Here is a 27,987-nt window from a genome sequence, read left to right on the forward strand (position 1 = left end):
CCTGTAGAAAAATGGCAGAGAGACAAGAGCCCAATCTGCCGTAAGGACCGATGCCACTCCGCTCTTAATGCCACATTGTACACTCTACTTCAGGAGGATGGTGAATGGTGATACATTCTCAGAGACACTGAACGAGAAAATGAAAATAACCATCACGACGTGATTCAAACCTGAAGCACGACGGATAATAAATTGCACGTCTATCGGTCGAATCTTAGACAAACACTCTAGGGAAAAATCCAAGTCTGTCCAGTGAACGAGAATACGAGGAGTATACTTACCTACATAAAATAAAAAATCAATTTTCACCTATCAGTTTCTAATGCCATTGCCATTTGAATCAATAACTATAGAGAAATAAGTAAGCATAGAGTGCTCACTGCATACATCAGTTTTGTTAGGTAGGCTACGATTTCACACTAAATATTGCCTAATGAAAAGTCTGTCAAGTGTCTCAACTGAAATAAATTTTAAGTGAAAAAAAAAGTTTAGGCATTGTTAAGTAATTAGCACGAACGGTAATTAATTCAATACAATCGGAGTCGTTACTAAAATATCATTCAAGTTTTAGATGGCAACAAACTAGCTTTTGTAGCAACAATATCCGTATTAATTTGGTCAATAAAGTCTATACGATTTTAGTAGATTTCTGTACTATAATGGATTAGGGTTCTGTCAAGTTCTGTCCAAATAAAAGCTAATCCAGTTCAGTTCGCATCTGAACCTTATCAGTATAGGCTTTGTAAATTCGCGTCCGGGGCCCGGGCCAAAGCTTCCTGCCAAACCTTCATCCGACACTTCGTTTCCTGTGCAGGGTGAGCTGGCCACGTGATGCTTTCTATAGATCTGAAGCGTCGGACGCATCGGCCCGGACCCGGACCGTTCTCCGTGATCACGGAAACAATATAATGTCGTCCTCAAACTCAAACGAATTAGATATATGTATATGCGATCCCGCATTCATCACTACATAGTCACTTTAACAGATAAAAGCATGCGATAGCATACTTTTGCAGTTAAAAGCATGCGATAGCATACTCTAGCAGATAAAACCATGCGATGGCATCCTTAAGCAGATAAAAGCATGCGATAGCACCCTTTAACAGCTGAAAATATGTAACAGCATACTTTAACTTGCGATGCGTATAGTGTGTCCAAAATCATCCAGCTAACTGCGATTCGATGCTGATAGATGTGACTTCACCCATAGTCGACATCTAGCGTCAAGTAGCGGATTTATCAGTACCGCTACTTGAAACTAGATGTCACGAGTGTCGCGACTGACAAAAAGTGTGCTCAACAATAACGTTTTTATTATTTGAGTCTAAAATTAGGCAAAAAATGTATTCCAACTGTAGCAGTGCAGCACAGAAATGTTTTTTTAGTATCTTAACTTTTGCAATGTCTACAGGAAAGACGCGATTGACTTGAGTTCTAAACGAACCAACTTTAAAAATCATAAAAAATACAACCACATTAGGAATCTAATATTAAAGTCAACCTTAGGTATACATTAGCAACAAAAAAACCGACCAAGTGCGAGTCGGACTCGCGCACGGAGGGTTCCGCACCATCAACAAAAAATAGAGCAAAACAAGCAAAAAAAGAAAACAAACAAAAAAACGGTCACCCATCCAAGTACTGACCCCGCCCGACGTTGCTTAACTTCGGTCAAAAATCACGTTTGTTGTATGGGAGCCCCACTTAAATCTTTATTTTATTCTGTTTTTAGTATTTGTTGTTATAGCGGCAACAGAAATACATCATCTGTGAAAATTTCAACTGTTTAGCTATCACGGTTCGTGAGATACAGCCGTGTGACAGACGGACGGACGGACGGATGGACGGAAGGACGGACGGACGGACGGATGGACAGCGGAGTCTTAGTAATAGGGTCCCGTTTTTACCCTTTGGGTACGGAACCCTAAAAATGTCGAATTAGAAACCACTTCCTTATTGATGATTCGGTTAAGTTGTGTTCTAATGTATGGGGAAGACAAACAAATTATAGCCAGCCTTTTACAGCCTACATTTAGTATGATACTTTTAGGTATGGTGCTTTACGCACACTAGCATCCCAACCCCTCCCCCTGCCGCAACGCCCCGTTTTAGTATGAAATATGTCCCGGATGACAGTTTATTTTTATTTTTGGGGAAAGTATATAACATTAGGCAAAAAGTGTAATTGAAAGAAATAATTCTTATTAAATTCTTGACAAAAAAGGTTATATTCATTTTTTTGATATGATGTACCATATTCATGTTATAGCTAGATGAACTTCAATAAAATTTTACCGTTGAACAAGCTGGTTCTCCGCATACGATTTCTGTCAGTACTATCACGTACTATGTTACATTGAACTTCAACAAGTTAATACATGAATATGGTGAGTCTTACTAAAAAGTGGCATACCTATAACCTTTTTTGTTTGAAATTTATTAAGGATTACGTATTTCTTACCTTCACACTTTTTTCTTAACTCTGTAGAAGTGGAAGGTAAACGTGCCTTTAAAATACTTCTATTAATAAAATTAGGAAGGAGAAAGAGCGAAAGCAAAACTAGCGGATAAAATATTTTATATTGACAGCAAGAATAACAACCATGCGTCTCTAGGGACTCAATGCGCCTGCGGGCGGCGAGTGCAATACATGGCTTGCAGCGCTGCAGCCGAGGGCCGATCGTTAGACCGTCCATACGGCGTGCAGCGCTTACAGCTGAATTTACAAAATTTGTTAGTAATAAATATGTACAATCATCATCATCACCACATCACCCCCCTCCAGAGACCGTCAAGGGCGATAGAAAAAATAAATAACTAAAAATAACTTAATAATAATATTACCTCATAGGCCCCTTGCCAGTATCTCAAGGATTTAAATATTGCCTCACAGCCGTCGATCGATATACACGTTGGCCTGAGGTGGTACCGCTTCAAGAGATCACAGCAGAAGCCGTAGCCAGAGGACTTCTACATGGCTGGATATCACGGTTCGGCTGCCCTAACGACATAGTAACTGATCGTGGCAGACAGTTCGAGAGCTGCCTCTTCAAGCATCTGTCTGAGATGGCCGGCTTCCAGCATCGTCGTACAACGGCCTACCACCCGGCCTGTAATCGCCTCGTGGAGCGCTTTCATAGACAGTTGAAAGCTGCCATTACCTGTCACGCAACTAGCAACTGGGTAGACACACTACCCTTGGTTCTACTCGGTATACGTAGTGCGTACAAGGAGGATCTCAACGCTTCGACTGCTGAGCTCGTATACGGAGAGCCGCTGAGGTTGCCGGGAGAGCTATTACTCGCCAAGCCGCCCGATGACACCATTGATGTGACTGATTATGTAGCACGCCTGCGTAAGTTTGCCCATGATCTCACTCCAGTGCCAGCGTCGCGCCATACAAGCAATAGACGAGTGTTTATATATAAGGACCTCAAAACTGCCAGTCACGTGCTGCTCAGAGATGATGCGTGTCATCCACCGCTGCAGCCAGCGTACACTGGTCCGTACGAAGTGCTCGAAAAAAGTGATAAAGTGTTTAAGTTGCGTGTGAACGGCAAAAGTGTAACAGTGTCCATAGATCGCATTAAACCTGCTTACATACTGGCCGACGAGCCGATTGTACCTGTTACTGTCCCACCCGTTCAACCTTCTCCAGAGACTGAAAACACGGTAAAAAAGACAAGGTCAGGACGTACAGTTCGTGTCCCAGAATATTATTATTAAGTTATTTTTAGTTATTTATTTTTTCTATCGCCCTTGACGGTCTCTGGAGGGGGGTGATGTGGTGATGATGATGATTGTACATATTTATTACTAACAAATTTTGTAAATTCAGCTGTAAGCGCTGCGCGCCGTATGGACGGTCTAACGATCGGCCCTCGGCTGCAGCGCTGCAAGCCATGTATTGCACTCGCCGCCCGCAGGCGCATTGAGTCCCTAGAGACGCATGGTTGTTATTCTTGCTGTCAATATAAAATATTTTATCCGCTAGTTTTGCTTTCGCTCTTTCTCCTTCCTAATTTTATTAATAGAAGTATTTTAAAGGCACGTTTACCTTCCACTTCTACACTTCTTCTATAACCTAATACTTTTCTCAACAATTAAAAAAAACCGTCAACCGGGACATGTTTCATTCTAAAAGGGGGGGTTGCGGCAGGGGTAGGGGTTGGGACTCTAGTGTGCGTAGAGCACCATACCCAAAGGTATCATACTACATTCATAAAAGGCTGGCTATAATTTGTTTTTCAAAAAACACAATTTAACCGATAATTAATAAAATGTCCTATATAAAGGTAAGGTACATGAAGTAATTTCCATAACACCTACTTAAAACAACGAAAGAAATAATTTGTTACATACAAAATCTTTATTTATAAAAAACTATGTGTACTAACTAAATCTCACTTTCTGCCACAACCGCAGACGCTGACGATTTTGTTGCCTGAGTTGATGTTGGCGTTGACGCCGCTCGGGTTGCCGAGCTCCTGGGTGATGGCGACGCAGTCTCCGCAGCCGTACGAGACCCCCGTCGAGCCGCTGGTGTCGAAGTGGCCTTGGAACTCCACCGCGGTCAGGTACGGCAGCTCGCCGGAGAGCTCCAAGTCTCCCGCCAGGCCCAGCTCGGTGGCGACGGCGATGCCGGACGGCGAGATGGGGCCGAGAGCGGTGATGAGCAGGTCACCACCGCTGTTGGAAATGACGATGGACTTGCAGTCACTAGATGAACCAAGAGCTCTGTAGCAGTTCTGGCCGCTGATAGCCTGAAATCATATTAATTTATTTAATTTTTTTCTCAAACAATTTTTTGACTTTCGAGCACTCATAATCGAAGGTGATTCGAAATTAATTGGACAAGGTTAACCACGACTTTTTTGCACGATCATAATCACATCATACTCTTTACATTATAAAGGCTGAAATTATCAGGAGTATGGAACGGATTTGCTGGTGCTTGTCGCTAAGCACGAGCCGGCAGTTCACCCTCACAACATCCTGAGGAACATCCTGAGGATGTTCTTCAGGACCACTGGCACTTTCAACCTCACTCTACGCCACGTTGTGGCGGCAAATAAATGTATTTTCTTTCTTTTTTACTATCTCTCCGACCGGGTGGTCCACGGTCCCGGACCCACGACCACTCCAACAACCACCCACACTGGCATCAGCCCGTATCCGCAACCACAGGAACTACTCTGTTCAAGTACATACCTGAATCATAAAGGCGAAAGTGCAGATGACAACAACCTTGGAAACCATTTTTGTTTTAGTAGTTCGTCCTTTTCTTGTCAGGAAATAACTATAAATATTCAGTACACCAGCATCAACTTTTATACCTTGCTTATAAGCTCTTGCTTAACAACGACTGATACGCGAATAACTAGGTGAAACCATTGAACGCGATAACTACATATACGTGACATTTTATAGGGCAAATCATTTACCTATTTAGAAAGACTAAGTAGAAACACATTTCCGTTATCTATGACCCATTTCCACATTTCCTTTGCAATATTATAAGTATAAAAGTGGTTCCTAAACTGGAATTACCATTCTGGTTTCTATTACAGAAGAAAATACATTTAAAATGTCCCGCTTTGCTGTTCTCTTATTGTGCGTTCAGGCTTTCCTGATTCAGGTGAGTACATGTACAGTGTTTTTTGTTATTTTACGTCTAATGGTCATACATCAGTTGTTATTTGAAGCTTATTACTATATGATTTTTTACTTCAAGCAGCGACTGGCCGTTTCTGTCTGTACTCGTAAACAAATAAATAAATACCTAATAACAATACTAAATTACTAAAATAGCAAATAAATAATGTAAACAAATAGATAAGTAGTAATCTGTGGACTACGCATAAACAAAATGCCGACCTACGCTAATATTGATGTGACAGTGATGTGTATTGTAATATTCAAAACTACCTATTTGCTTTTTAATTTTATTCTCAGTTCAGCATAATAGGTATGTAGGCATAGGTAGGTATCAGGTCTAAACACTGCCCTTCTAGGCATAAAAATAAACATAAGTACCTACTTATATATTTCGCAAGAATATGGTATACAACTATTCAACTAAACAGGATTTTTGTTAAATGCGACCTACTTACAGTTTGATATGCGTAGTAGGCAGAATAACTTTATAGCGATTAATCAAAAACATCCTCACCCTTTAACCCCAAAAGAAAATATAGGCGAGTGAAGTTATATTTTACAATAAATTATCTTAAACACGTTTTTTCTTTACAGGCTGCTTTTAGCCAGCAGCAGTGCGGTTGCAATCAAAACTACGGCCAGTACAGTTCCACCGTGAGCGCACCCATCAGCTACGCCACGTCCGCGTCGTACGGCGGTACCGGCACCGGGCAGGTCGGCGTGTCCGGCGACATCGGCGCGAGCGGCACCACCTGTGTCGTCGGCTCCGTGCCCGTGCTCGGCTCCGTCGACTTCGGTGGCAAGGTGGCTGCGGCCGGCTCCGTGTCCATCTCCGGACAGTGCGGGTGCGGTTGCAAGGCTTAATTATTTTTTAGCAAGGAAGAACTGATGAAGTCGCAAGGAGGTTTTTTATAATAAATAGTATGAAATAAATTTACTTCGTTTTTTAAATAATTCGATAAAACTTTTCTACCATTTAATTGTCACGCAAACTAATACATATTTATTTATTTAGGGTGACTGTTATAGTTATTGGCCACTCTATAGTGGTCACTCTTAATAATAAGACTTATTTTTATATTTACTCACATTTATAGACGGGTCTAACGCGAAATTATTTTTATATTAGTTAAGAGTGGCCAATTACATGGAAGGGTCAAAAATTATAGCAGTGACCGGTCACCCTACTTACTACCTATATAAAAATCCAAAATAACCTCGGTCACTTAATTGCCATGGCATAGGTACCTATTCGCAAGTAGGCACGCGTGTAGCCAATACTTTTAAATCCAGTAGAATCCTTTCGCATTTAAAAATAATAATGATATATTATGACCATCACTTATGGCTCCTCTACACGATGGGCCAACGCCGGCCACTCCAAGGGACGCAGCCATGCGGTAGAATGAGATAGCAATATCACTTGCTCCCTCTAACGCATAAATGCGTCCCTTGGAGTGGCCGACGTTGGTCCATCGTGTAGAGGAGCCATTACAATATAGTCTTCATGTATTATTTGTGTTTCCATATACATTTGTTCTGAGGATGTGCAATAATGAGGATTTGTATTTTATTGTATTGTATAGTATCACTTGTGGCCCTCAGTTTGAAAAAGAAAATATTACCTAATACCTACTTACATTATAATGCATCAAATGCTTTCAGGGAAAACTGCCTAGCTTAATTTTTTTTTTAAGTCAGCTTAAGGTAGGTAATCAAAGTTCACCGTTTACCATATTCCTAGCTAAATAATTCCGGAGAAGGAAGACTGCATGTCATACTTATACTTTACTAGTAACAAAGTAGGTAGATTTTTTTTTATATAAATTAGTTCAAAATTAGCTCGTTATGATTGTTTTTTTGTTAGGTCTTCGCCGTTCTGATTGTGATTGAAGATGGATGACTGATGCAGCATTACTGCTGTAGTATTTCACCAATGGGAAACGGGCGATAAACTTAAGTAAACGGGCAGTATACTTGACAAAATGAGTAGCGGTTTGAACGATTTATCGAAAATTTATATAATATAACAAATCACTTAATAACATGCCGAACGACCACCATACAACAAATTGATGCAAAGCAATTTGACCCATATTGATCTATGTTAACACACGTCAGATACTGAGTAGCTACCACCCAAATTGAGTTAGTGTTATTGTTACACGTGTGATACTAGGGCGCTGCACAGGTCAAATAAAAGACAATATTTAATATAAATACTTAAATTATAATTTATCATTAAATAACTAGGTACTACGCATTGCAACCGCATCCGCACTGTCCTGATATGGAGACAGAGCCGGACGCAGCCACGGTTCCATTGAAGTCGACGGAGCCGAGCACGGGCACGGAGCCGACGACGACGGTCTGGCCGCTCGCGTCGATGTCGCCGGACACGCCGACCTGCCCGGTGCCCACGCCGCCGTACGACGCGCACGGCGGGCTCGGGACGGGGGACGGCGCGGGCGCGCTTTGACTAATTTGACTGGCACTGTTGAGACCGCCGATTCCGCTCGATCCGGACCCGTAGGGCATTTGTGGAAATCCTAAGGACTGACTCATCACGGACTGCAATAAAAAAAAAGAAAATTAGCTTTCCACTAAGATTTCCCGGCCAAAGTAATATTTATATAACAACCTGAATAATTACGAGTAGATAATAACGAGTAGGTACCTATCTATTTATCGATTACCTGAATCAAGCAACCCTGCAGGCAAAGGGCGAATACTACGAAGGGAGACATGTTAATATATAATGTTGTTCTTCATCAACCAAACAAAGCATTTATACTTGACATGGCGATAAATATTACATAAAAACTGTGCGTGTTGAAAATATTACTTAAATATGCACAATAACTCATTAAACTCCTATCGCATTGGGAAAAACGTAGTTATCGATTATTATTAGGACAATCAAAACGAATTAAGTTACCACATATATATTTTTGCTTGTATTGCTATCTATTATTGTCGTTTATCATTATCAATGTTAACGAAATTTATCATGATTATTCAATAGGCTGGAAATTTGTATAAAAAGTAACCGAGTAAATCATAAATTAATTAATTGACTGTTGTCAACCAAGGAACTAATTTACAATGGCTTCCAAATACATCACATTCTGCGCAACTGTATATTTCATTCAGGTAATTAGATACCTACATATCTGATTTTATAATATTTATTTTTAGTTCGTAGGTACGTGCTATTACTTAAATCTTTGTAAGGTTTATCTGAGTGAGACATAATACAACGTGTAGTATTTATTATAAACTTGCTTACTTTACGATATTTTATGCCAATCAACTTAAGTAGGTAAAGTTTATAAAACGAACTCTTTTTCCTATTTTGTTTCCGCTTTTTTACAGTCTATAGCCGGACAAAGTATCTACACACCTAACTGCGACTGTCGCTCTATCACGATATCCGACAACGGTGGCTCACTGGCGATTACTAGCACCGGCCCCATCGCGCCCTCCGGCATCGCCGTTGCCACGGACTTAAGCCTCGCTGGGGACCTGGACCTGTCCGGCGCGCTGCCGTACCTGAGCGCGGTGGCGTTCGAAGGCCAGTTCAACACCAACGGCACGGCTCCGGTGTCATACGGGTGCGGGGACTGCGTCGCCATCACGCAGGAGATCGGGAACCCGAGTGCCGTAAACGCTGGCCTCTCGTCGGGATATAGCACTAGTGCTATCAATAGCTGTAGTAGACGTTCTTAAGATAAAATCCCAGTTTAATTTTAATAATAAATATTTTGAATTATAATATAGTTTTTCTTATTTGTCACATAAATTTTACAAACCCTATCCTAATCACCACAAAATAATATTACAATTTAAGAAACAAAACACAGTTTGGTCAAGCGTTTATTGTATGATTGAAGTGTAGGTCATCACGGTAGAACTATTTACTTGCATCCGCATCCGCAGCATTTTCCGCAGATGGAGACGGAGCCGCAGGCGGGCGCGCAGCCGTCGAAGCAGACGGAGCCGAGCACGGGCACGGAGCCCTCGACGCAGGTTTTGCCGCACGCGTCGATGTTGCCGGCCGCGCCCACCTGTCCGCAGCCCTCCCCGCCGTACGAGCCGCAGCTACTGCCGGAGCTGTAGGAGTTTTTACCCGAACCGCAGCACTTCTGGGTCAACACGGACTGAAAATAATAATTATTTATGTTAAAAATCTGTGATAGAATCCGAGCACTGTACTATTATTACTCGTAGGTACATTTGATATATCCGATAAGCATCATAAAGTCAGCATAAACTAAGCGTGTCGTAAAATATGTAGAACTAGAAGTATCTAATGCTGGAACCGCAGCAGCGCTGGCTCATCACTGACTGAATGGAAAAGAAACTGTTAGTCAAGGCAATAAAATATGTACAGGTTGATTCGTAAGAGCTGGCGCGAAATATGTTTAAGCTACTTATCTATAGCGCAAGTATTTAGAGTTTTATGGGACTCTTCGATATAACAAAGGTTACTAGGTCAATGTGAATGTGAACGAAAGGTAGGTATCACAAATCATGACCTGGTTAAAAAGCTGCGGTAGGTGATTATCGAGCTTTTGTACAAAATATACAAGTACCGCCAACGACCCCTTGTGGAGGAATCATCTCGGCTCCGCATTTCTTTGTAAAAAAAGTTTTTATTTCAAATTATGCGGACCGCCACCATCTTGTTGCAAAATAATGATCTTTTACCTAGGTTGCAGGCAATAGTCAGTTTAAAACTCTAAGACAGAAAAAGATAGTAAAGTAGTGGAACTTACCTGGATCAGGCAGATCTGGATGCAGAGGACCAACACGGTGTAAGGAGACATGGTTGACGTTGTTTATTCGAAGGTCGAAAAAACTATGTTAAATACTCTTGAAGATCAGCTTTTATAATAAACCAATTTAAAACAATGATAAGAAGAACAATAGCATTTCAAAATACGAAACACGTGGCCGATTTATGTTATCAAGTAAGTCTGGACTAATTTTAGAACACTTGAATATAGGTAGACAAACGTGCCTATTAAAGTTAATATATGTTATCTTATGTTAATGTCGAAAGACTCGCAAGAACTATAAAAAGTCCTACAATTCTTACTGAAAAGCATACTTTAGTAAGACGCTTACTACAGAAACCATTAAAATGGCATTCAAGGCTATCCTTCTCTGCGCTTCTCTCCTGCTGGTCCAGGTAAATAATTAGTTATTTTTCTTTGATTTTCTTAAACGCTATTCATTGATGCTAAATATACTGCAATATTCTTGTAATATTCATTGATGCTAAATACTTTGTCATGGGATTCTGTCTTTAGCAATATACCTAAAAAAATATAATACTTTTAAAAAATTATACACAAAAGACACTCCTTACTAAATCTGTTAATAATTATAATTTATTCAGCAAATTTCGTTAATATACTTTATGTACCTACCTTACTAAATGTTCTTTAAAGCGCTTGCAATTGCATTTCTAAGAAACGATATTGTGGTACATTCAACTTGAAGGAATATTAACTTTGAGATATAGCCTCGTTGTTAAACAAGCGACCTTGGTTTCACTGATACATGCTGATACTGACTGATAGCCTAATTTAACACAGGCTAAATATAAACTTTACATATAAGGTAAACTTACTAGTACTCGACATGCTAGTGCCCAATAGATGACACCCTGCTGTCACCTCTATTAAAAATGACTTAAGTTTCAAGGTGACATGCACTGTGACCGCGTCTAGCACCAGTACGTTTACCTTACTCCTTAAAAAACCTGTAACACTTTATTGTTCAAAAATCAAAACAGGAAAAATAACATTCGTCATTAGTACAAAGGCGAACTTATCCCTTACTTATCCTATTGTTGTTATTGTGTTTCATACCATCTCTGGCCAGAGATGCGGCTGCTCATGTGGCGGCTACAAGAGTTCTTTCATGACTCCTTTCATTTATTTATTTAATCATTCAATACTATTTCCTCTGTCTCCTCTGCCTCACTAAATGATGTCTATGATACCTACCTTCAATATCTAACTAATACTGCCAATACTGTCAAATACTGTCAATGAACACTCTGTGTCCAGGCGAACTTTATACATTACCTACTTTTCTGGATCCGCTTAAAATTGTTGAGTATTTAAATAATTTCCTTATTATAAGTTGCTAGCATTTCCATACTCTTAATTTAAATGCTTTTGTTTTATAGTGGAAATAGATATCTAATATTGATTTCTGTTTCAGTCTATCGCCGGCCAGAAGTGTGGCTGTTCCTGCAACTCCGTGACCATCTCCAAGAGCGGCGGCGACTTCCTCGTCAGCAGCGTCGGCCCCATCTCCCCCTCCGGCATCGCCGTCTCCTCCGATCTCGGCCTGAGCGGAGACTTGAAGGTCAATGGGGAACTGCCGTTCCTGAGCGCCGTGAAGTTCTCTGGCGAATACGACACTAAAGGGTCGGCGTGCGTGGACTACAGCTGCGGCAAATGCGGGGAAGTGGCCATCACCAGCGTGAAGGGCGGCTCCAGCTGCGGCTGCGGCTGCAAATATTAAGTACCTTCAATAACTTCTGGATACATCTAGTTTGTTTAGCTAATTGACTTCTAGTTGTACCAACGAACTAATTTATGAAAACCTGATCGAATAAACGCAATTGCTCAACAATAAATTGTTTTTGTCTGAATTAAATTGTCTGTAAAAATGCAGTTGAATAAATTTGAATAAATGCTATTTTGAATTTAAAAAAGCGGTGGTGGCCGAGTGGATATGACGTCCGACTTTCAATCCGGAGGTCGCGGGTTCAAATCCTGGCTCGTACCAATGAGTTTTTTGGAACTTATGTACGAAATATTATTTGATATTTACCACTAGCTTTTCGGCGAAGGAAAACATCGTGAGGAAACCTGCATACATCTGCGAAGAAATTCAAAGGTGTATGTGAAGTCCCCAATCCGCATTGGGCTAGCGTGGGGACTATAGCCCAAGCCCTCACGCGCATGAGAGGAGGCCTGTGCCCAGCAGTGGGACGTATATAGGCTCAAATTATTATTATTATTTTAAATGCTACAAGTGTAAAAACATATTAAACTGTAGGTACCTATATATAGTTCACATTACATCATGGTCATCGTGCGAAAGATAAATACCTACGTATTTGACTTGAATTGCTTTATATAATGGCCCTTTTGAATTATGTAATAATTTCACCTGTCCCGTTGTATGTATGTCTGTAATCAAATCTTGAAAGCTAAATTAGTAGGTTTAATTATGAGTATAGGTACCTAAAAAAAAGTACACCTAGGTAGGTACCTACAGAGTAAGTAGCATTCCTTTTTATGGCTTTGATCTTCATTCAGTTAGATTGCTCCAGATTCAAGCGAGATGACACTTCGCTGTGCCCTGCTGCTATTTTTATTGAAGTTGGACGTAGTTTAGTGACGTACCCGGACGTCCTCGGGTAAGGAAACTTAATAATAATAACATTAACTAAGTTTTTTATAATGTGTTTATATATATTTTTTATTGTTTTGTAAGTGTTTTTATATTTTACTTTTATATTCATATTATAAAAAACCAAACTTAAGACGAAAAATAAATAAAGTGAATAAACAATTAAGTACTCACCTGCGCCAGTTCTCGAAAATGGTCGTGCCACACTCTATCTATTGAAATCGATCTATCATCACTGACAGGACTATTCATATTCATATTCATATTTTATTGATAAAGTTAATTACATGTCAAGAGTACATAAAATAAAATTACATTTCACTAAATGTAAATATAATCGATCATAATTATAAACTAAAAACTAAAATAATTCCATGTTTCATTAAATAATTTTAAAAAGTTATTGTAGCCAATTAGCCTGACATCTTTCTGATCTGATGATCGATGGCAGCGCCGGGCCGGCAGAATCTCGTGAAGGCCGAGAAGGACAAGTCCAGAAAGTTCCTAGATTTAGCACACGAGATAACCGCCATGTAAGATGTTGACTCGACGATCATTATTCCTAGTTCCTACACTCGTGTCGGCGAACGGTCTCATAACGAAGAGTCTCGACCAACATCTAGAGACTCTCGCTAGGTGGTTGGATCAAGGGTCAGATGCAGAAAGCGGTAATTTTGGACACAGCGTATATAGTACGTCGGTTCCTCACTCTGCAGTCCTGACCACCGGCAGCTTGGGCCCTGCCCCGCTGCCAGCGGCACTCTAGGTTAGGTTTTTTATAATGTGTGTATTTTTATAAGGTTTTGTATATTTTTGTAATGTTTTGTAAGTGTTTTTGTATTGTAGTTTTATACTCACATTGTAAAACCCTAACCTAAGTACCATATAGTTTAGACTCAAATGAAATAAAGAAATTAATAACATTAATAACCCACCCGCCAAAACAGGAATGTCGCTACTTTGGAACTTCAACGAGTGCCATAAACAATTCCTTCTGTCAACAAAAACTTAACCACAACTGTAGTCTCCTCGTCAATATGAAATAGGCGGCCTCGACAATCGTTAGCAGATAACGAAATAAAACGCTTAGATTACCGTAAATAATGCACGAAAATGATAGCGTTTCGTTTCGTTTTCTGCAAATAATGATTGTCATCTTGGTTAGGCCTCCTGTAGTCTCCTGGTCTGGTCCTTTTTTTATTAGAAGGAAAAATGCATTCCGCATACCACACGGGTACGAGGGGTGACCCGAGTGGTTATGTGGGACTCCCGTCTAGGCTAATGAGGCCCACGGTATACCCACTAAAAACCGCCCATATGCCGCCTCGCTGCCCTATTGCTGGGGTTACGGAAACGCTTGCGTACTCATCCTAAAAGCGGCCCTTCACGAAGGCCCTTCACGTTAGGCGCGCCAGATGGTTCAACGCGCCTTCCTCCTCGGCCTCCGTTCTGCACTGGTAGCGGACCCGCCCCCTCCCCTCTCCCGAGCCCGCCACAAGGAAGCCATGGACGCCAGAAAATTTCCCGGCGCCCGGCGACAGATCAGGTCTATGGTTCTGCCGCAAAACCACAACTCGGCTACAGAGGATAGGGAGAACGGCACATCGTAACACCGACACTTCTCTTCCTCTGCAGCCCCACCAACGCCGCTACAGCGGAACGGCCCCGCAAAGTTCGCAGGGGATAGAGAGAGTGGCGTATCGTAATACCATCACGCGTCTTCCCCTGCGATCCCAACTCGGCCGCCGAAGATAGGGAGAACGGCTCACCGCAATACCGACACTCCTCTTCCTCGACGGTCCACCTCCAACGCGTCACAAGCGGTCTTAACAAGCCCATTTGGAGCGTCCTCCTCGGGCCAACCCGCACCTCAAACAGGCCGGCCCTGGTTGCCTCTTCTCTTCACCGTGGGTGACCAAGCCACGGTTACTAAGCCCCTCCACCACGACAAGGTGAGCAACCTGCGGGGGGCTCCTGGTCTGGTCCTCGTCCAAGTTCGAGTCTATCTAAAACAATATATTTATCTTCTAAGTTTGTGTATCGTAAATAACGGCGGCGGCCGAGCCTGTTGGAAGAGCCGCGCGCTTGAACGCAACTCCTTCGCCAGGCCCCCTTTACGCGCGCAATTCGAACCCGTAATCGAGTAGCGATTGAGTTAGATTTGTTTTTCTGTTCTTTGAACGAATTCACAAAGGCGACTTTATATGTTTTGTGTTACTGTCATTTGTAATAATGTACCTATGTTGTTGTTTTTTTCTCTTGTGTGTCAAATTCCATACTGTCGAATTAGGATACCTAGCCTATAACGATGGTTGTGTGTATGTAAATAAATAATAATAAAAAATAAAAAACAAAAATTAGTCAGAGCATGTCCTTCCTTACGGCCATGCACACATTCAAGGGTCAACACAAGGGTGCTGCATTCATTTTCATAACGTAGAACACTTTACAACTGGCCGGAGGAAGCAAAAAATCGGGAGTAGGACACATTACATAATAGGCTAGGAAAACTTAATAATAAAACCTAAATTAGGTAAGGTAATCGTACTGGTGCTCGACGCGGTACCAGTACATGTCATCTTGAAACTTAAGTCATTGTCAATAGAGGTGCAGCAGGGTGTCATATATTGGGCATTAGCATGTCGAGCATTAGTACGTTTACCTTACCTGCGTAATTTAGATTGATACCTCATAATGAAATTCTTTAATCAAGAGCTATCGATATCATTATTTTAAGCTGTATCGAAACGTACCTACATACCTACCTATATCTGCGTATATACCTACCTTTATTTATATCTGTTATGATGACTAAGGCCTTGGCTTTGCTTTGCTTTGGCTGTTTTGATGATGTTGATCAAGCTATTATTTTGTTGAGGTGACAAATTAAATAATAACATTCAATTACGTACTTAATTAGAATAAACGAGTATCTGCAGTGTCGTTAAAAATTACGAAATGCAAAGAAACAAACCATAAACTACAAACATTTTTTGGTTCCAATGCAATAGGGAGTATTACTGCAATGTTTTGCCGCCAGAGTGCAGCACTAGCGACTTTAGTAAACCATATAGAGTAGGTAACTTATACACATTAAACTGTTTTTTGACAAGATTTCACAGACAATTAAATATGACATTGATACATCAAGGCGGTTTGTTTACAAAGGGCCTACCGGGAACCTTGGTTACTAAAATTAAACTGTGTTTTGTTTCTTATGTTGTAATATATTTTCAGGTGATTATAATTAGCTTGGGGTTTCGTAAACTAAATGTGGCAAATACAGGGTGGCCAAATAAGAGGTACTTTATTTTTGAAATTTTATTCAATAAAACATAAAAAAATATTAAGTATTCCTTGTTAAATATAATGTGTAGGGTCAGCAATTACACATGGAAAATAATGTCAGACAAATGTCCATCTCTAGAAGCATGGCAGATGCGAACCCTTTTCATCGCGTTTATCATCACTTTTTCACACATTTCTGGCGTTATCTCAGCGACAGTGTTTCGAATATTTTGTTTTAATTGCTGAAGGTTCGTTGGCCTATTAGCATAGACACGTCCCTTTAGATAGCCCCACAGAAAAAAGTCAGGAGCTGTTAAATCAGGCGATCTTGGGGGCCAGTCAATGTCACCGTTTCTCGAAATTAATCGACCGGGAAACGTTATTTTTAATGTTTCTATTGTTTTTAATGATTAAAACACGTTGTTCCGTCGTAAAACGCTCCATAATAAATTTGCCGTATCTACACAAACTAATTTTCATGCAATAACTGTCATATTTACCGCCAAAATAAAATGGCGGCAAAAAAAAGTTGTATACCTCTAAGTTGGCCACCCTTTATAACAAATAACAAAAACTACAAAAAATATTTAATTCCTAATTATTTATTAATAAATTAAACTGGGATTTTGTCTTAAGAACGTCTGCCACAGGTGTTAATTGTACCAGTGCTATAGCCAGACGAGAGGCCAGCGTTCACGCTACTCGGGTTCCGGAGCTCCTGCGTGATGGCGACGCAGTCCCCGCAGCCGTACGACACAGGCGCCTTGCCGTTGGTGTTGAACTGGCCCTCGAATGCCACCGCGCTCAGGTACGGGAGCGCGCCGGACAGGTCCAGGTCCCCAGCGAGGCCTAAGTCTGTGGCGACGGCGATGCCGGAGGGCGCGATGGGGCCGATGCTGGTTATCGCAAGAGGGCCAACGTTTTCAGATATTGTGATAGAGCGGCAGGCGCAGCTAGGTGACTGGGCGATAATGGACTGTAACAAAATAATTTAATTTTATTATTGTTTCTCTGGGTCTGGGTGCTTTAAGATACTACTTTATTTACCATTAGCACGTTCCTCCGACTTTGTCTATGTAGAACTAGTTCTGTGTCCTCCGTTTCTACATCTTAGGATTCTAAGGGTATTGTTGCATTTTTGTTTATTTATAAACCTTACCTACTGATTAAATATACCATTAACGCTTGTATCTAAGTCATTGTAGGTACGGTATAATGTTAATTATGGAAAATAACATTCTTATCTTCTAACATTCTCCTTCTATCAAACTCCGGGATTTAAATATCTTACCTAGTGTTTTATTTCAGATGTTAGACTATCTGTATGAATAACTCTACCTGCCCATATGTCACTGTTTATTGTATAACAGTAAAATCAGTTTATTGAAATCGAATTAAGTAAGTGTCTACTTGCAGTTTTCAATTCTAAAATGTCCAATTCGAAAATAATAACGCTATAATGCATTTAACTTCATTATTAATATACTATGCATTACCTGGACTAAGAAAGCTGATGTGCAGATTATGAATTTGAAGGCCATTTTGGACTTCGTTTCAAATACGGGACGAAAAATTAAATGTATAATAAAACGGATAATGAGCCACTTTTATACTTTTAAGCATGTCGCATATAACTATTAATAAAAATAAAATGATAAGGAAATTTCATTGTATATAAATATATCACGAATTATCGATGAAAAGGCACGTTGACAAAGTTTCAATGTTTTAACTGAGACATTTAACGTTATCGAATGAGATAAGAACTCTTTTGGCAACGCTTTATTACGAGTACGTGCTTTGCTAATATTTTTCAACACTAACCTATTTGTAATACTTATCGATTTGAGTAGTAAGTATACGAGTATATAAGTAGTGCCAGGTTGTTATCTAATTATTATAGTTCAAAAACAACTCACCTACATACGAAAATGTCTCCCCTCGTAGTTTTTGCTCTCTTTGTACAGGCTTGCTTGATTCAGGTAATTTACTTTTTAGCTTATAGCTTATTTGTTAATTTTTCTCACCCGAGTGTTTGAATATTCAAAAACATCGAGATAAACTTTCTTGTTTTGTAAGAACTTTTTTACGGCGTTTTAAAACTCTCGCTTTAAAGTTAACTTGTTCCCAAACTTGTAGGTACTTACCTATACAAACTTTTATCACCGTTTGAGTCCTCTTTTGGTATGAATTTCTTAGTGGGTTTCATGACATGAAGTAAAGGGTTTCAAAATAAATAGGTATCTTGCTAATATTTATTTAATGCGATATTGTGAAAAAAATACTAACATTTGCTAATTTTATACAGTCCGTGCTAAGTCAGACCTGCGGATTCCCACAACTGCCCTACGGGTCCGGATTGAACGGTCTCGGCGGTCTCAACAGCGCCAATCAAATTAGTCAAAGCGCGCCCGCGCCTGCCCCCGTCCCGAGCCCGCCGTGCGCGTCGTACGGCGGCGTGGGCACCGGGCAGGTCGGCGTGTCCGGCGACATCGACGCGAGCGGCCAGACCGTCGTCGTCGGCTCCGTGCCCGTGCTCGGCTCCGTCGACTTCAGCGGCACCGTGCCCGCCTCCGGTTCCGTGTCCATTTCTGGACAGTGCGGATGCGGGTGCAATGCTTAATTTAATTTCTACTGTGATAAATATAGTTTAGCGATTTTACTATGGACGAGCCGTTTAATTTATTGCATTAACTATATCAATCTAGCTACATAGGTTTCAGGAACTCGAAAACCCCCTTATCTATTACACACATCAATTAGGTACACATATAATTTTATGATTTAAGACGGCAGGCTTCCCTTCTGTATGTATGCGCGCTTTGCGCGCTCTTATCATCAGGTCTCACCCAACCTTCTAGTATAAATACCCCTACTTCTAGTATAAATAGCCTACCGCGAACCACGTTCGCCGTGTTGCCTCTCTTTCGCACTTGTTTATTAGTACGTAATGTGACAGGGAGGCAACAGGTCGAACGAGGTTCGCGGTAGGCCCTCAGTATGCGAGCTCGCGCAGAGGGGGCTTGAATGTCGGGCTTTGCCCGCCCTTTCAATGTGAAGCGCCAATTACAAGACATGAGAGAGCGCGTTAAAATGAGTGTATTGTATATTGTCAGGCGTGTCTCACTCCGCGATTTCGTCGCTTTGCTACAGGTAGCTAAAAGTACATCCGTTCGGCCCCAATTTTGGGGAAAGCCATAAGCCGCGCGAGTGTGAGTCTTCTGTACTTAATACTATTATTTATTCTGTGATATTGTAACAGTTATAGTACAGTCAAGTGTAAAAATATGGGTGCACATATCATACTCAAAAATATATGTCCAGCTCTTATGTCAGCGAATTAAGAACTATGGGACATATTTTTGAGTAAGTTATTATGCACCCATATTTTTATACTTGATTTTACCTGTATCTCAAGACACAGGTAAAATCAAGTAACCCTTACGGTCGGTTGCACCAAACTGTTTGTAATCGTTAAAGAGTTCCCTAAATTTTATTGTATGGAAAGTTTGATAGTAAACAGCCGCGGCGCGCCGGGTGAAGTTGATCAGTCTGTCAAGTGCGGATGGTGCAACTGGCACTAAGTCATGTTTTTGGGTTTTTATATTATTCATTTTACCAATAATCTACTAAGTTAACTCGGAGGACAAAGACTTATAATAAAAGTATTTCACTTAAAGCCAACTGAGTTTATTTCCAGAAATAAAACGAAACCCAGTAACTTTTAAAAGTTATGTGTATCTTCAAATAGGTCAATTTTCCGATTCAATTTCCTATAAAGCAATCTTCATGTAAATGTGTAACCATACAGCAGTTGTTTAAGTTCCGAACTAGTGGCATTGCTATTATGGTTACATGATACCATGAAGTTCACTCCATACCAAAATTTAATAGGAAATTTGACTTACAGGACTCAGCATAAAGGATGACTCACGCTAGACCGGGCCGTGCTCAAGCCGAGGCGTCCGACATGTCATTTTCTATGACGACTGATCGGTGATCACGTGGTGCTCCGGCCTGGCCCCTGCCCTGTCTAGGGTGAGTCATCCATAAGTTACCAGTGATGTTGAAATTTAACATAGCATAGGTAGTCATGAAGCGGCATCCGTTAAATCTGGGGGCTACCGCGAAAAAAGTAAATATTCGTTACCTACCTCAATATCGTTCTTGCACAATCAAGCGATAGTGAGGCAGATAAAGAAATTTCGATTTTCGTTTTTCACGATAGCATCTGTTCTTCATTTGACATTGATTTGCCATTGCTCACGTTGCATCTAACTCGCAATGTTTATGCCTACGAGCGAGATACAATCCAAGAAATTTCAAATAAACAGCAAGTCAATATTAAATTTCTAAAGTAAGTAATGCTAAGTATACATGTACCAAAATACTTATTGTGTTGTTTTAATAATTTTGGCTTTCCGGCGTCATTCCCAAAACTTAATGAGGAGTTAATAGTATTCGATTGCAATTATTGTAAAAACACTGAAATATTGAGAGACTTTTCAACCAAAATCGGAGCAAAAGAGATCTGGTAAATCAATTACAAATATGGAACATCGGTGAACAGTTAATTATTCAAACTGGATTTCAATATGCGCCAAAATATTGAGTGAAATTATTTGCATCCGCATCCGCAGCATTTTCCGCAGATGGAGACGGAGCCGCAGGCGGGCGCGCAGCCGCCGAAGCAGACGGAGCCGAGCACGGGCACGGAGCCCTCGACGCAGGTTTTGCCGCACGCGTCGATGTTGCCGGCCGCGCCCACCTGTCCGCAGCCCTCCCCGCCGTACGAGCCGCAGCTACTGCCGGAGCTGTAGGAGTTTCTACCCGAACCGCAGCACTTCTGGGTCAACACGGACTGAAAATAATAATTATTTATGTTAAAAATCTGTGATAGAATCCGAGCACTGTACTATTATTACTCGTAGGTACATTTGATATATCCGATATGCATCAAAAAGTCATCGTTAACTAAGAGCGCCGTAAAATATAATGTAGGTATCTAATTGTTGTTTTGTCGCCTATTAATGATGACTAAATGAGTCAAACGTTGAGTTAGAAAATACGGCCGAAAACATCTTCTCGACCATTGAATTGCTCTTGTGTTCAGTATTTTTCAAGGCATGAATATTAGTTTAATATTTATGTAATCTTTGACAAGTATAGCATCAAATTAAAACTAGTATTTAACAAAATAGAATATAAATATTGAAAAAAATAAAACTTTACGAAAATTCACGTAAAATTCATTCACGTATTCGTTGTTCAAAACTTTATTATGATAAAAACAATACTCTAACAATTAATAGTATTATCAAACACGTCTGTCACTTAATGTTAGTATTATATGATCTGTGCTTAATGTTATGTAATAAAAACCAATTCGACCAATTAACGCATCGAGCGTGATGGGCACCTTTGCGTCGGGGGCAGCCCGGGAAGGATTTTAGTAGGTAGTTATTTTTTATATATTTACTTTGTATTTATATTTAAGTTTCTACAATACATTTTATTTAATCAATAATTATTATGATCTTTACCTGAATCAGGCAGAGCTGGAGGCAGAGCGCGAACACGGTGAAGGGAGACATGGTGCTGTTCCTTAGCTTTCAAATTTACTTGAAACTATAATTACTTATGTAGCTGGTAGGCTCTTTTATACTAAAACGGTTTCAATGGAATGTTGAAAACATTTTGATAACTCAAGCACGTGGTAGAAAATCAGTGTTTTGGCTATTAAATGGTATTTTTCTAAAACAATGAGGTCTGAACTGATAGTGACTTCAAACGTGATCAATCATAAGCTGTTGAATTAATTGTTATATTTAATTAGTCTATTGTTTTATATCAAAGGAATTTTCGACTAGTGATAAAAATCCATTTATAAACTAGGTCTGCGAAGGGAAGAATCATCCTAGTGAGAACTTCCACTACGAACAAGTCAAGATGGTGTTCAAATTTGTGATCCTCTGCGCTTTCGCTGTTCTGGTTCAGGTAATTTCAGGACTCTTTTCATTTATTTATTTATTCATTTACTTAATACTATTTCCTCTGTCTCCTCTGCCTCACTAAATGATGTCTATGATACCTAGCCTTCAATGTCTAACTAATACTGCGAATACTGTCAAATACTGTCAATGAACACTCTGTGTCCAGGCGAACTTTATACATTACCTACTTTTCTGGATCCGCTTTAAATTGTTGAGTATCTAAATAATTTCCTATTACTAGCATTTCCCTTGTCTTATTTTAAATGCTTTTGGTTTATAGTGGAAATAGGTATTAGAAGGATGACTCACGTCAGACCGGGCCGTGTCCGGGCCGGAGCTCCGGCTCTTACTTTTCTATGACAGATGACGGATGATCACGTGATACTTTCCATAGAAAACAAAGCGCCGGAAGTTCCGGCCCGGATAAGGCCCGCAATCCGCATACGGCCCGGTCTAACTTGAGTCATCCTTAATGTTGATTTCATTTTCAGTCTATCGCCGGCCAGAAGTGTGGCTGCTCCTGCAAGTCCGTGTCCATCTCCACCAGCGGCGGCGACTTCCTCGTCACCAGCGTCGGCCCCATCTCCCCCTCCGGCACCACCGTCTCCTCCGATCTTGACCTGAGCGGAGACTTGAAGGTCAACGGGGAACTGCCGTTCCTGAGCGCCGTGAAGTTCTCTGGCGAATACGACACTAAAGGGTCTGGCTGCGTGGACTACAGCTGCGGCACCTGCGGGAACGTGGCCATCACCAGCGTTAAGGGCGGCTCCGGCTGCGGCTGCGGCTGCAAATACTAAGAACACTAATTTACTACAGTCGACGGCTTGATAACTTCAAGTTATTTTTTGGCTGTCCAACTGCTAACTCGTACTTATATACAATTGTGCTGATCCATTAAAATGCATTGAAAAAATAAGAATTATTTTTGTACTATACACGTAAACCCACATAATTAAAATAATGAGTGCTAGTGACCTAGCTTTTATTCCTGCATCGAGCCAGGACTCATACTTAGGAGTGTCTTGGGACCAATGTTAAGAAAAATATACTTTGAAAAATCAGACTACTTTATCCCAACATGGACCAGTTTTTCTAAGTCACGTTTGTTGTATGGGGAAAAAATCACCTTTGTTGTATGGGAGCCCCACTTATTTAAATATTTATTAGTTACCTCGGTTCATGAGTTAGGTACATTCTGGTAACAGACAGACGGACAGACAGGCAAACGGACAGCGGAGTCTTAGTAATAGGGTGCCGTTTTTACCCTTTGGGTACAGAACCCTAAAAACGGACCTCTGTCCTTAAGAACGGAACCAAGTAGCTGCAATGTTAAGAAGGAGTAAGTACATAATTAAAACTGCAATTTCAATAAATCACTGACTTAAGTTATACTATGACTAACGTACGTGTCTGTATTATTGACCTAAATAACCTCACTGATGTAAGTAAGTAAGTAAGTAAATCTTTATTGCAAACCATGGTATTACATAGATGTTACAAATTATGTTAAGTTGCACATGGACCCCGGTGGGGTGTAGCAATTTTTCTTATAACTAGCTTACACATAATTATACAAACTAAACTTAACTACTTTCATAATGAAAGCACTAGGTAGGTACTTTTAATTTGTGAATCTATACAAATAGAGGCTACTCTGTAAAAAAAATTATTAATTGTCTTCCATAAACTCTTTAACAGTATAATAGGTTTTCTTTATCAAATGTGTCTTGAGTTTAGCTATGAATACGTTTTTGCTTTCTATGTTTTTCATATCGGAGGGTAATTTGTTGTACATTTGAATGGCTTGGTAATATGGACCTTTTTTGTATATGTCTAGGACTGGTTCCGGAGGGACAATTTTATCTTTTCTACGTGCACTTTTGCTGAATTCAAACATATCGATATTGTTTCTGACGAAGGTAGCAATTTCCAGAATGTACAAAGAAGGTAGAGTCAATATGTTTAGGGTCAAAAAGTGCGGTTTGCAGGTGTCTAACTGTGGGATGTTTACTAATATTCTAATGCATTTCTTTTGGAGGATGAATAAATCATTAGAGTCTGTACTGTAGATGTACGTACATGTAGGTACGTCTTGTACCTATATTCAATAAGCATGATATAAAATAAATGTTAAGAGAGAAAATAAGTAAATAAAAAGAGACTTCATCACAATATTTACAAATTCCTCAAAATTCACTTTAAGTTGCTTTAACCTTCAAAGACCCAGAGGCAATTGTTTTAGTTTAGAGTTAGATCAAGATAAGTCTGCAAAGATTTTGATAGCACACGCAGTGCAAGTGTTATTTTGTTTTAAACATCAAACTTCTATGAAATTATGACGTATAATAACACTTGCAGTGCGTGTGCTATCAGAATCGTTGCAGACTTTTCTTGGTCCAACTCTAGGTATTTTTGGATTTGGAATCTTTCGTTAAACGATTTAAGTTCAAATCATATTGTGGAACACGTATTTTGTACTATATTTTACAATCCTTCTTCTACACAGTGTTTCGTCTAGAACAAGCTAGGTGGACAAAATTATTTTTTTGTATTTTTGGGTAGTATTATGGTTAGTATTGTTCAATTAAATATAATTTATTAATAATTTGAAAATACCATGAAAAAAAGTAAAAAAAAAAGAAAAATTTATATTTAAATTAATTATATATTTTTTTACAAATAATTTAATAACACAAGAATAAACAAAATTTTACAGTTCATTAGATATATTATTTTTTAAATTATTTACTTAAAAATATACAAAAAAAATAAAAAAATATATAGAACATAAAAAAAACTTAACTTGTTATTAATAATAAATTAATTATTAATCTGTTAATTATTAATAACCTAATAATCTGTTCTAACTCATGTATTATATCAGAATAATAATTGTTTTCCTTGTTTTGCGTAAGTTTTTTAAAGTTCTTCTGAAGAATATAACACGCATGTACCTATTGCATTGGGCAAATAATGATATGATGAATATTTATGATGATCAGCCTTCATTCACCACTTTTTAGTCTCCTTGTAAGTTTATATTTGTCGATTTTGACTCAATATAATATGCTAATGCCGCATTAACACTTAGCTGCCTAGAATTAATTAAAGTACCTACTGTTGTCGTAAGAACAAGACTACGTTGGCTTATGTGGACTTTCTCTAATAATTTTTAACATTTTTGCCGTGTTCTATTTCCTGCCGATCACGAATCAATCGGGATTGCGGCAGCAGTTAAAACACTACGTAATTGTACCAGATCTTTAACTCAGCGTTTTTTCGTTTTGAAAGAGGAACTTTTGAAGTTTAATTTGGGTCTTTCTGCAGGATTAACATCGACGACGACGACGTTGATGCACTTAGTCTAGTTATGCACACTCGTAATTCTATATTTTGGCCATCCAGACCACTTTTAAACTTTTCCACAAATTGCTTCTTTAATCTTGACGACACTGCATACAAAGTGGAAAAGTAATGAATAACTGGTTAAAATATTTTTCAACCGTCTCTCAGACTCTTTCGTGAAATCTCGTGACTCATATTTTACCAATATAAACTGATAAAGGTGGGAATTTCCGTCATTTTTTCCCTTATTTGGCCATTCTTAAAAAACCCCTTCCTTGAAATAGAGAAAACGAGTTCTGCAAAAAAAAGGAAAAAAAAAATGTTGTGAAAATTTGTGAAAAATTAAATATACACCAACATAAATAAGGATGATGGAAGTACATAATATGTAAAATCTAGACTGTTGTCAAGTGTTGTCAAGTGTTTGCCAGTCTATAAAATTTCGAAAACTAATAAAAAATTCAACATTTTTAAAGTACATATTTAATGCTCTATATATTGCACTATTACGACAGATATGAATAAGTTTAAATAAAAAATATAAAGTGCTTACCATCAGCTATAAGATCCATCACTACAACTTTCCACAATATAATGTTTTACTTGAAAGAAATGTTGTTGAACGCATCACAGAATTGTAACTGATTTAACTGTGCGATTGCACTTACCTCGTTAGCTGACTTCGGCGCCCTATAACTCATAAAATTAGAAAGTTAGGCATGATCTATTAATGGGTTTGGGGGTTTAAGAATGTTATTTATCTAATCTAATTACTCATTAGTGGAAATTTGATAATGAATTTTGTCCACGTAGCTTGTTCTAGACGGAACACTGTGTTCTAGCTGGACCTTGTCCTATCTACTTCGAGTCGGCTTTGCGTGCCTTTTTTCCAATCTGCACGATTGAATGCCATCTTTGAATCTAAATTTAAAAATGTCAGTTCTCTTTGGACCGTCGTCTTACTCCACATCTGGGCAGCGTCCGGGATAAATCTAGTCCAACTTGGATTGTCAGCGCCACTTGCACCATCCCACTAACCCTGAGCTAACTGGTTAAACCGTTATCCCAGTGTCAAATTGTACTGGTATTCATGGTAATTCAAGGTTTAACCGGTCAACCCTGGATTAGTGGGAAGGTGCAAGTGGCGTTAAAAGGTTATTAGTTCAAAATTCAAAAATTCTATTAAGTATTCAGATTTGGTTTATTTCAAGACATAGGTTGAAGTGAATCAGAAATTCATTCAGAGCGAGATCTTGGGTGGGTAATTTATTTGCATCCGCATCCGCAGCATTTTCCGCAGATGGAGACGGAGCCGCAGGCGGGCGCGCAGCCGCCGAAGCAGACGGAGCCGAGCACGGGCACGGAGCCCTCGACGCAGGTTTTACCGCACGCGTCGATGTTGCCGGCCGCGCCCACCTGTCCGCAGCCCTCCCCGCCGTACGAGCCGCAGCTACTGCCGGAGCTGTAGGAGTTTTTACCCGAACCGCAGCACTTCTGGGTCAACACGGACTGAAAATAATAATTATTTATGTTAAAAATCTGTGATAGAATCCAAGCACTGTACTATTATTACTCGTAGGTACATTTGATGTATCTGATATGCATCAAAAAGTCAGCGTTAACTAAGCGTGTCGTAAAATATAATGTCGGTATCTAATTGTTGCTTTATCGCCTATTAATGATGACTAAATGAGTCAAACTTTGAGCCAGAAAATACGGCCGAAAACATCTTCTCGACCATTGAATTGCTCTTGTGTTCAGTATTTTTCAAGGCATGAATATTATTTTAATATTTATGTAATCTTTGACAAGTATAGCATCAAATTAAATCTAGTATTTAACAAAATAGATTATAAATATATAAAAAATACAACTTTACGAAAATTCACGTAAAATTCATTCACGTTTTCGTTATTTAAGACTTTATTATGATAAAAACATTACTCTAACAATTAATAGTATTATCAAACATGTCTGTCACTTAATGTTATGTAATAAAAACCAATTTAACCAATTAACGCATCGAACGTGAAAACGTGATGGGCACGTTTGCGTCGGGGGCAGCCCGGGATGGATTTTAGTAGGTAGTTATTTTTTTACATATTTAGTTTGTATATTTAAATTTCTACAATACACTTTATTTAACCAATATGATATTTACCTGAATCAGGCAGAGCTGGAGGCAGAGCACGAACACGGTGAAGGGAGACATGGTGCTGTTCCTTAGCTTTCAAATTTACTTGAAACTATAATTACTTATGTA

The 27,987-nt window shown here is 39.5% G+C and overlaps 11 protein-coding genes across 13 annotated transcripts; 6 read left to right on the forward strand and 5 right to left on the reverse strand.

The window, feature by feature from the left end:
• The first annotated feature begins 3,066 nt into the window (after positions 1 to 3,066).
• LOC134659031 (uncharacterized) lies at positions 3,067 to 3,935 on the forward strand. The gene is made up of 2 exons (XM_063514638.1): positions 3,067 to 3,686; positions 3,839 to 3,935. The coding sequence occupies exons 1-2, from the start codon at positions 3,067 to 3,069 to the stop codon at positions 3,933 to 3,935; spliced, it is 717 nt and encodes a 238-aa protein (XP_063370708.1).
• A 468-nt stretch (positions 3,936 to 4,403) lies between these two features.
• Positions 4,404 to 5,349, reverse strand: LOC134659222 (chorion class CB protein M5H4-like). The gene is made up of 2 exons (XM_063514850.1): positions 5,212 to 5,349; positions 4,404 to 4,763 (listed from the first exon to the last, which is right to left on the reverse strand). Exons 1-2 carry the CDS (start codon positions 5,257 to 5,259, stop codon positions 4,404 to 4,406), a joined length of 408 nt encoding a protein of 135 aa, XP_063370920.1. The 5' UTR covers positions 5,260 to 5,349.
• A 131-nt stretch (positions 5,350 to 5,480) lies between these two features.
• LOC134659263 (chorion class CA protein ERA.1-like) lies at positions 5,481 to 6,593 on the forward strand. The gene is made up of 2 exons (XM_063514910.1): positions 5,481 to 5,638; positions 6,253 to 6,593. Exons 1-2 carry the CDS (start codon positions 5,588 to 5,590, stop codon positions 6,520 to 6,522), a joined length of 321 nt encoding a protein of 106 aa, XP_063370980.1. The 5' UTR covers positions 5,481 to 5,587; the 3' UTR covers positions 6,523 to 6,593.
• Positions 6,594 to 7,903: 1,310 nt separating this feature from the next.
• LOC134659255 (chorion class CA protein ERA.1-like) lies at positions 7,904 to 21,758 on the reverse strand. The gene is made up of 3 exons (XM_063514899.1): positions 21,748 to 21,758; positions 8,355 to 8,411; positions 7,904 to 8,229 (listed from the first exon to the last, which is right to left on the reverse strand). Exons 2-3 carry the CDS (start codon positions 8,403 to 8,405, stop codon positions 7,915 to 7,917), a joined length of 366 nt encoding a protein of 121 aa, XP_063370969.1. The 5' UTR covers positions 8,406 to 8,411; positions 21,748 to 21,758; the 3' UTR covers positions 7,904 to 7,914.
• On the forward strand, positions 8,748 to 9,402 carry LOC134659288 (chorion class CB protein M5H4-like). The gene is made up of 2 exons (XM_063514941.1): positions 8,748 to 8,811; positions 9,034 to 9,402. The coding sequence occupies exons 1-2, from the start codon at positions 8,764 to 8,766 to the stop codon at positions 9,385 to 9,387; spliced, it is 402 nt and encodes a 133-aa protein (XP_063371011.1). The 5' UTR covers positions 8,748 to 8,763; the 3' UTR covers positions 9,388 to 9,402.
• LOC134659032 (chorion class high-cysteine HCA protein 12-like) lies at positions 9,576 to 10,889 on the reverse strand. The gene is made up of 3 exons (XM_063514639.1): positions 10,437 to 10,889; positions 9,959 to 10,005; positions 9,576 to 9,867 (listed from the first exon to the last, which is right to left on the reverse strand). The coding sequence occupies exons 1-3, from the start codon at positions 10,485 to 10,487 to the stop codon at positions 9,576 to 9,578; spliced, it is 390 nt and encodes a 129-aa protein (XP_063370709.1). The 5' UTR covers positions 10,488 to 10,889.
• Positions 10,805 to 12,216, forward strand: LOC134659033 (chorion class high-cysteine HCB protein 12-like). Its single transcript, XM_063514640.1, has 2 exons — positions 10,805 to 10,852; positions 11,896 to 12,216. The coding sequence occupies exons 1-2, from the start codon at positions 10,805 to 10,807 to the stop codon at positions 12,199 to 12,201; spliced, it is 354 nt and encodes a 117-aa protein (XP_063370710.1). The 3' UTR covers positions 12,202 to 12,216.
• On the reverse strand, positions 16,981 to 17,945 carry LOC134659218 (chorion class CB protein M5H4-like). Its single transcript, XM_063514845.1, has 2 exons — positions 17,883 to 17,945; positions 16,981 to 17,362 (listed from the first exon to the last, which is right to left on the reverse strand). Exons 1-2 carry the CDS (start codon positions 17,925 to 17,927, stop codon positions 17,018 to 17,020), a joined length of 390 nt encoding a protein of 129 aa, XP_063370915.1. The 5' UTR covers positions 17,928 to 17,945; the 3' UTR covers positions 16,981 to 17,017.
• Positions 18,272 to 19,018, forward strand: LOC134659256 (chorion class CA protein ERA.1-like). The gene is made up of 2 exons (XM_063514900.1): positions 18,272 to 18,368; positions 18,695 to 19,018. Exons 1-2 carry the CDS (start codon positions 18,318 to 18,320, stop codon positions 19,007 to 19,009), a joined length of 366 nt encoding a protein of 121 aa, XP_063370970.1. The 5' UTR covers positions 18,272 to 18,317; the 3' UTR covers positions 19,010 to 19,018.
• LOC134659270 (chorion class high-cysteine HCA protein 12-like) lies at positions 20,969 to 27,967 on the reverse strand. 3 transcript variants are annotated; one of them, XM_063514921.1, is made up of 2 exons: positions 27,886 to 27,955; positions 20,969 to 21,247 (listed from the first exon to the last, which is right to left on the reverse strand). In XM_063514921.1, the coding sequence occupies exons 1-2, from the start codon at positions 27,934 to 27,936 to the stop codon at positions 21,005 to 21,007; spliced, it is 294 nt and encodes a 97-aa protein (XP_063370991.1). In that variant the 5' UTR covers positions 27,937 to 27,955; the 3' UTR covers positions 20,969 to 21,004. The 3 variants fall into 3 exon arrangements, with proteins under 3 accessions (XP_063370991.1, XP_063370988.1, XP_063370990.1); XM_063514918.1 differs by lacking the exon at positions 27,886 to 27,955 and adding an exon at positions 21,930 to 22,328; XM_063514920.1 differs by lacking the exon at positions 20,969 to 21,247 and adding an exon at positions 26,953 to 27,233 and having other exon boundaries at positions 27,886 to 27,967.
• LOC134658966 (chorion class high-cysteine HCB protein 12-like) lies at positions 22,336 to 23,184 on the forward strand. The gene is made up of 2 exons (XM_063514572.1): positions 22,336 to 22,383; positions 22,871 to 23,184. Exons 1-2 carry the CDS (start codon positions 22,336 to 22,338, stop codon positions 23,174 to 23,176), a joined length of 354 nt encoding a protein of 117 aa, XP_063370642.1. The 3' UTR covers positions 23,177 to 23,184.
• Positions 27,968 to 27,987: the final 20 nt, after the last annotated feature.

This window comes from Cydia amplana, chromosome 24 (genome assembly GCF_948474715.1).
Source record: "Cydia amplana chromosome 24, ilCydAmpl1.1, whole genome shotgun sequence".
In the NCBI taxonomy this organism is placed as follows: Eukaryota; Metazoa; Arthropoda; class Insecta; order Lepidoptera; family Tortricidae; genus Cydia; species Cydia amplana.

Excerpts from the sequence above, each read along its gene's own strand:
- LOC134659263 (XM_063514910.1), top strand. The coding sequence starts at position 5,588 with ATGTCCCGCTTTGCTGTTCTCTTATTGTGCGTTCAGGCTTTCCTGATT. Across the intron at positions 5,639-6,252 it reads TTCAGGCTTTCCTGATTCAG|GCTGCTTTTAGCCAGCAGCA; the intron begins GTGAGTACATGT and ends TTTTCTTTACAG.
- LOC134659031 (XM_063514638.1), top strand. The coding sequence starts at position 3,067 with ATGGCCGGCTTCCAGCATCGTCGTACAACGGCCTACCACCCGGCCTGT. Across the intron at positions 3,687-3,838 it reads AACACGGTAAAAAAGACAAG|CTGTAAGCGCTGCGCGCCGT; the intron begins GTCAGGACGTAC and ends TTGTAAATTCAG.
- LOC134659222 (XM_063514850.1), bottom strand. The coding sequence starts at position 5,259 with ATGGTTTCCAAGGTTGTTGTCATCTGCACTTTCGCCTTTATGATTCAG. Across the intron at positions 4,764-5,211 it reads CTTTCGCCTTTATGATTCAG|GCTATCAGCGGCCAGAACTG; the intron begins GTATGTACTTGA and ends ATATGATTTCAG.
- LOC134659218 (XM_063514845.1), bottom strand. The coding sequence starts at position 17,927 with ATGGCCTTCAAATTCATAATCTGCACATCAGCTTTCTTAGTCCAG. Across the intron at positions 17,363-17,882 it reads CATCAGCTTTCTTAGTCCAG|TCCATTATCGCCCAGTCACC; the intron begins GTAATGCATAGT and ends ATTTTGTTACAG.
- LOC134659256 (XM_063514900.1), top strand. The coding sequence starts at position 18,318 with ATGTCTCCCCTCGTAGTTTTTGCTCTCTTTGTACAGGCTTGCTTGATT. Across the intron at positions 18,369-18,694 it reads TACAGGCTTGCTTGATTCAG|TCCGTGCTAAGTCAGACCTG; the intron begins GTAATTTACTTT and ends AATTTTATACAG.
- LOC134659270 (XM_063514921.1), bottom strand. The coding sequence starts at position 27,936 with ATGTCTCCCTTCACCGTGTTCGTGCTCTGCCTCCAGCTCTGCCTGATT. Across the intron at positions 21,248-27,885 it reads TCCAGCTCTGCCTGATTCAG|TCCGTGTTGACCCAGAAGTG; the intron begins GTAAATATCATA and ends TATTATTTTCAG.
- LOC134658966 (XM_063514572.1), top strand. The coding sequence starts at position 22,336 with ATGGTGTTCAAATTTGTGATCCTCTGCGCTTTCGCTGTTCTGGTTCAG. Across the intron at positions 22,384-22,870 it reads CTTTCGCTGTTCTGGTTCAG|TCTATCGCCGGCCAGAAGTG; the intron begins GTAATTTCAGGA and ends TTTCATTTTCAG.
- LOC134659032 (XM_063514639.1), bottom strand. The coding sequence starts at position 10,487 with ATGTCTCCTTACACCGTGTTGGTCCTCTGCATCCAGATCTGCCTGATC. Across the intron at positions 10,006-10,436 it reads TCCAGATCTGCCTGATCCAG|TCAGTGATGAGCCAGCGCTG; the intron begins GTAAGTTCCACT and ends TTTTCCATTCAG. Across the intron at positions 9,868-9,958 it reads TCCAGCATTAGATACTTCTA|TGCTCGGATTCTATCACAGA; the intron begins GTTCTACATATT and ends ATAATAGTACAG.
- LOC134659033 (XM_063514640.1), top strand. The coding sequence starts at position 10,805 with ATGGCATTCAAGGCTATCCTTCTCTGCGCTTCTCTCCTGCTGGTCCAG. Across the intron at positions 10,853-11,895 it reads CTTCTCTCCTGCTGGTCCAG|TCTATCGCCGGCCAGAAGTG; the intron begins GTAAATAATTAG and ends TTTCTGTTTCAG.
- LOC134659255 (XM_063514899.1), bottom strand. The coding sequence starts at position 8,405 with ATGTCTCCCTTCGTAGTATTCGCCCTTTGCCTGCAGGGTTGCTTGATT. Across the intron at positions 8,230-8,354 it reads TGCAGGGTTGCTTGATTCAG|TCCGTGATGAGTCAGTCCTT; the intron begins GTAATCGATAAA and ends TTTTTATTGCAG.
- LOC134659288 (XM_063514941.1), top strand. The coding sequence starts at position 8,764 with ATGGCTTCCAAATACATCACATTCTGCGCAACTGTATATTTCATTCAG. Across the intron at positions 8,812-9,033 it reads CAACTGTATATTTCATTCAG|TCTATAGCCGGACAAAGTAT; the intron begins GTAATTAGATAC and ends GCTTTTTTACAG.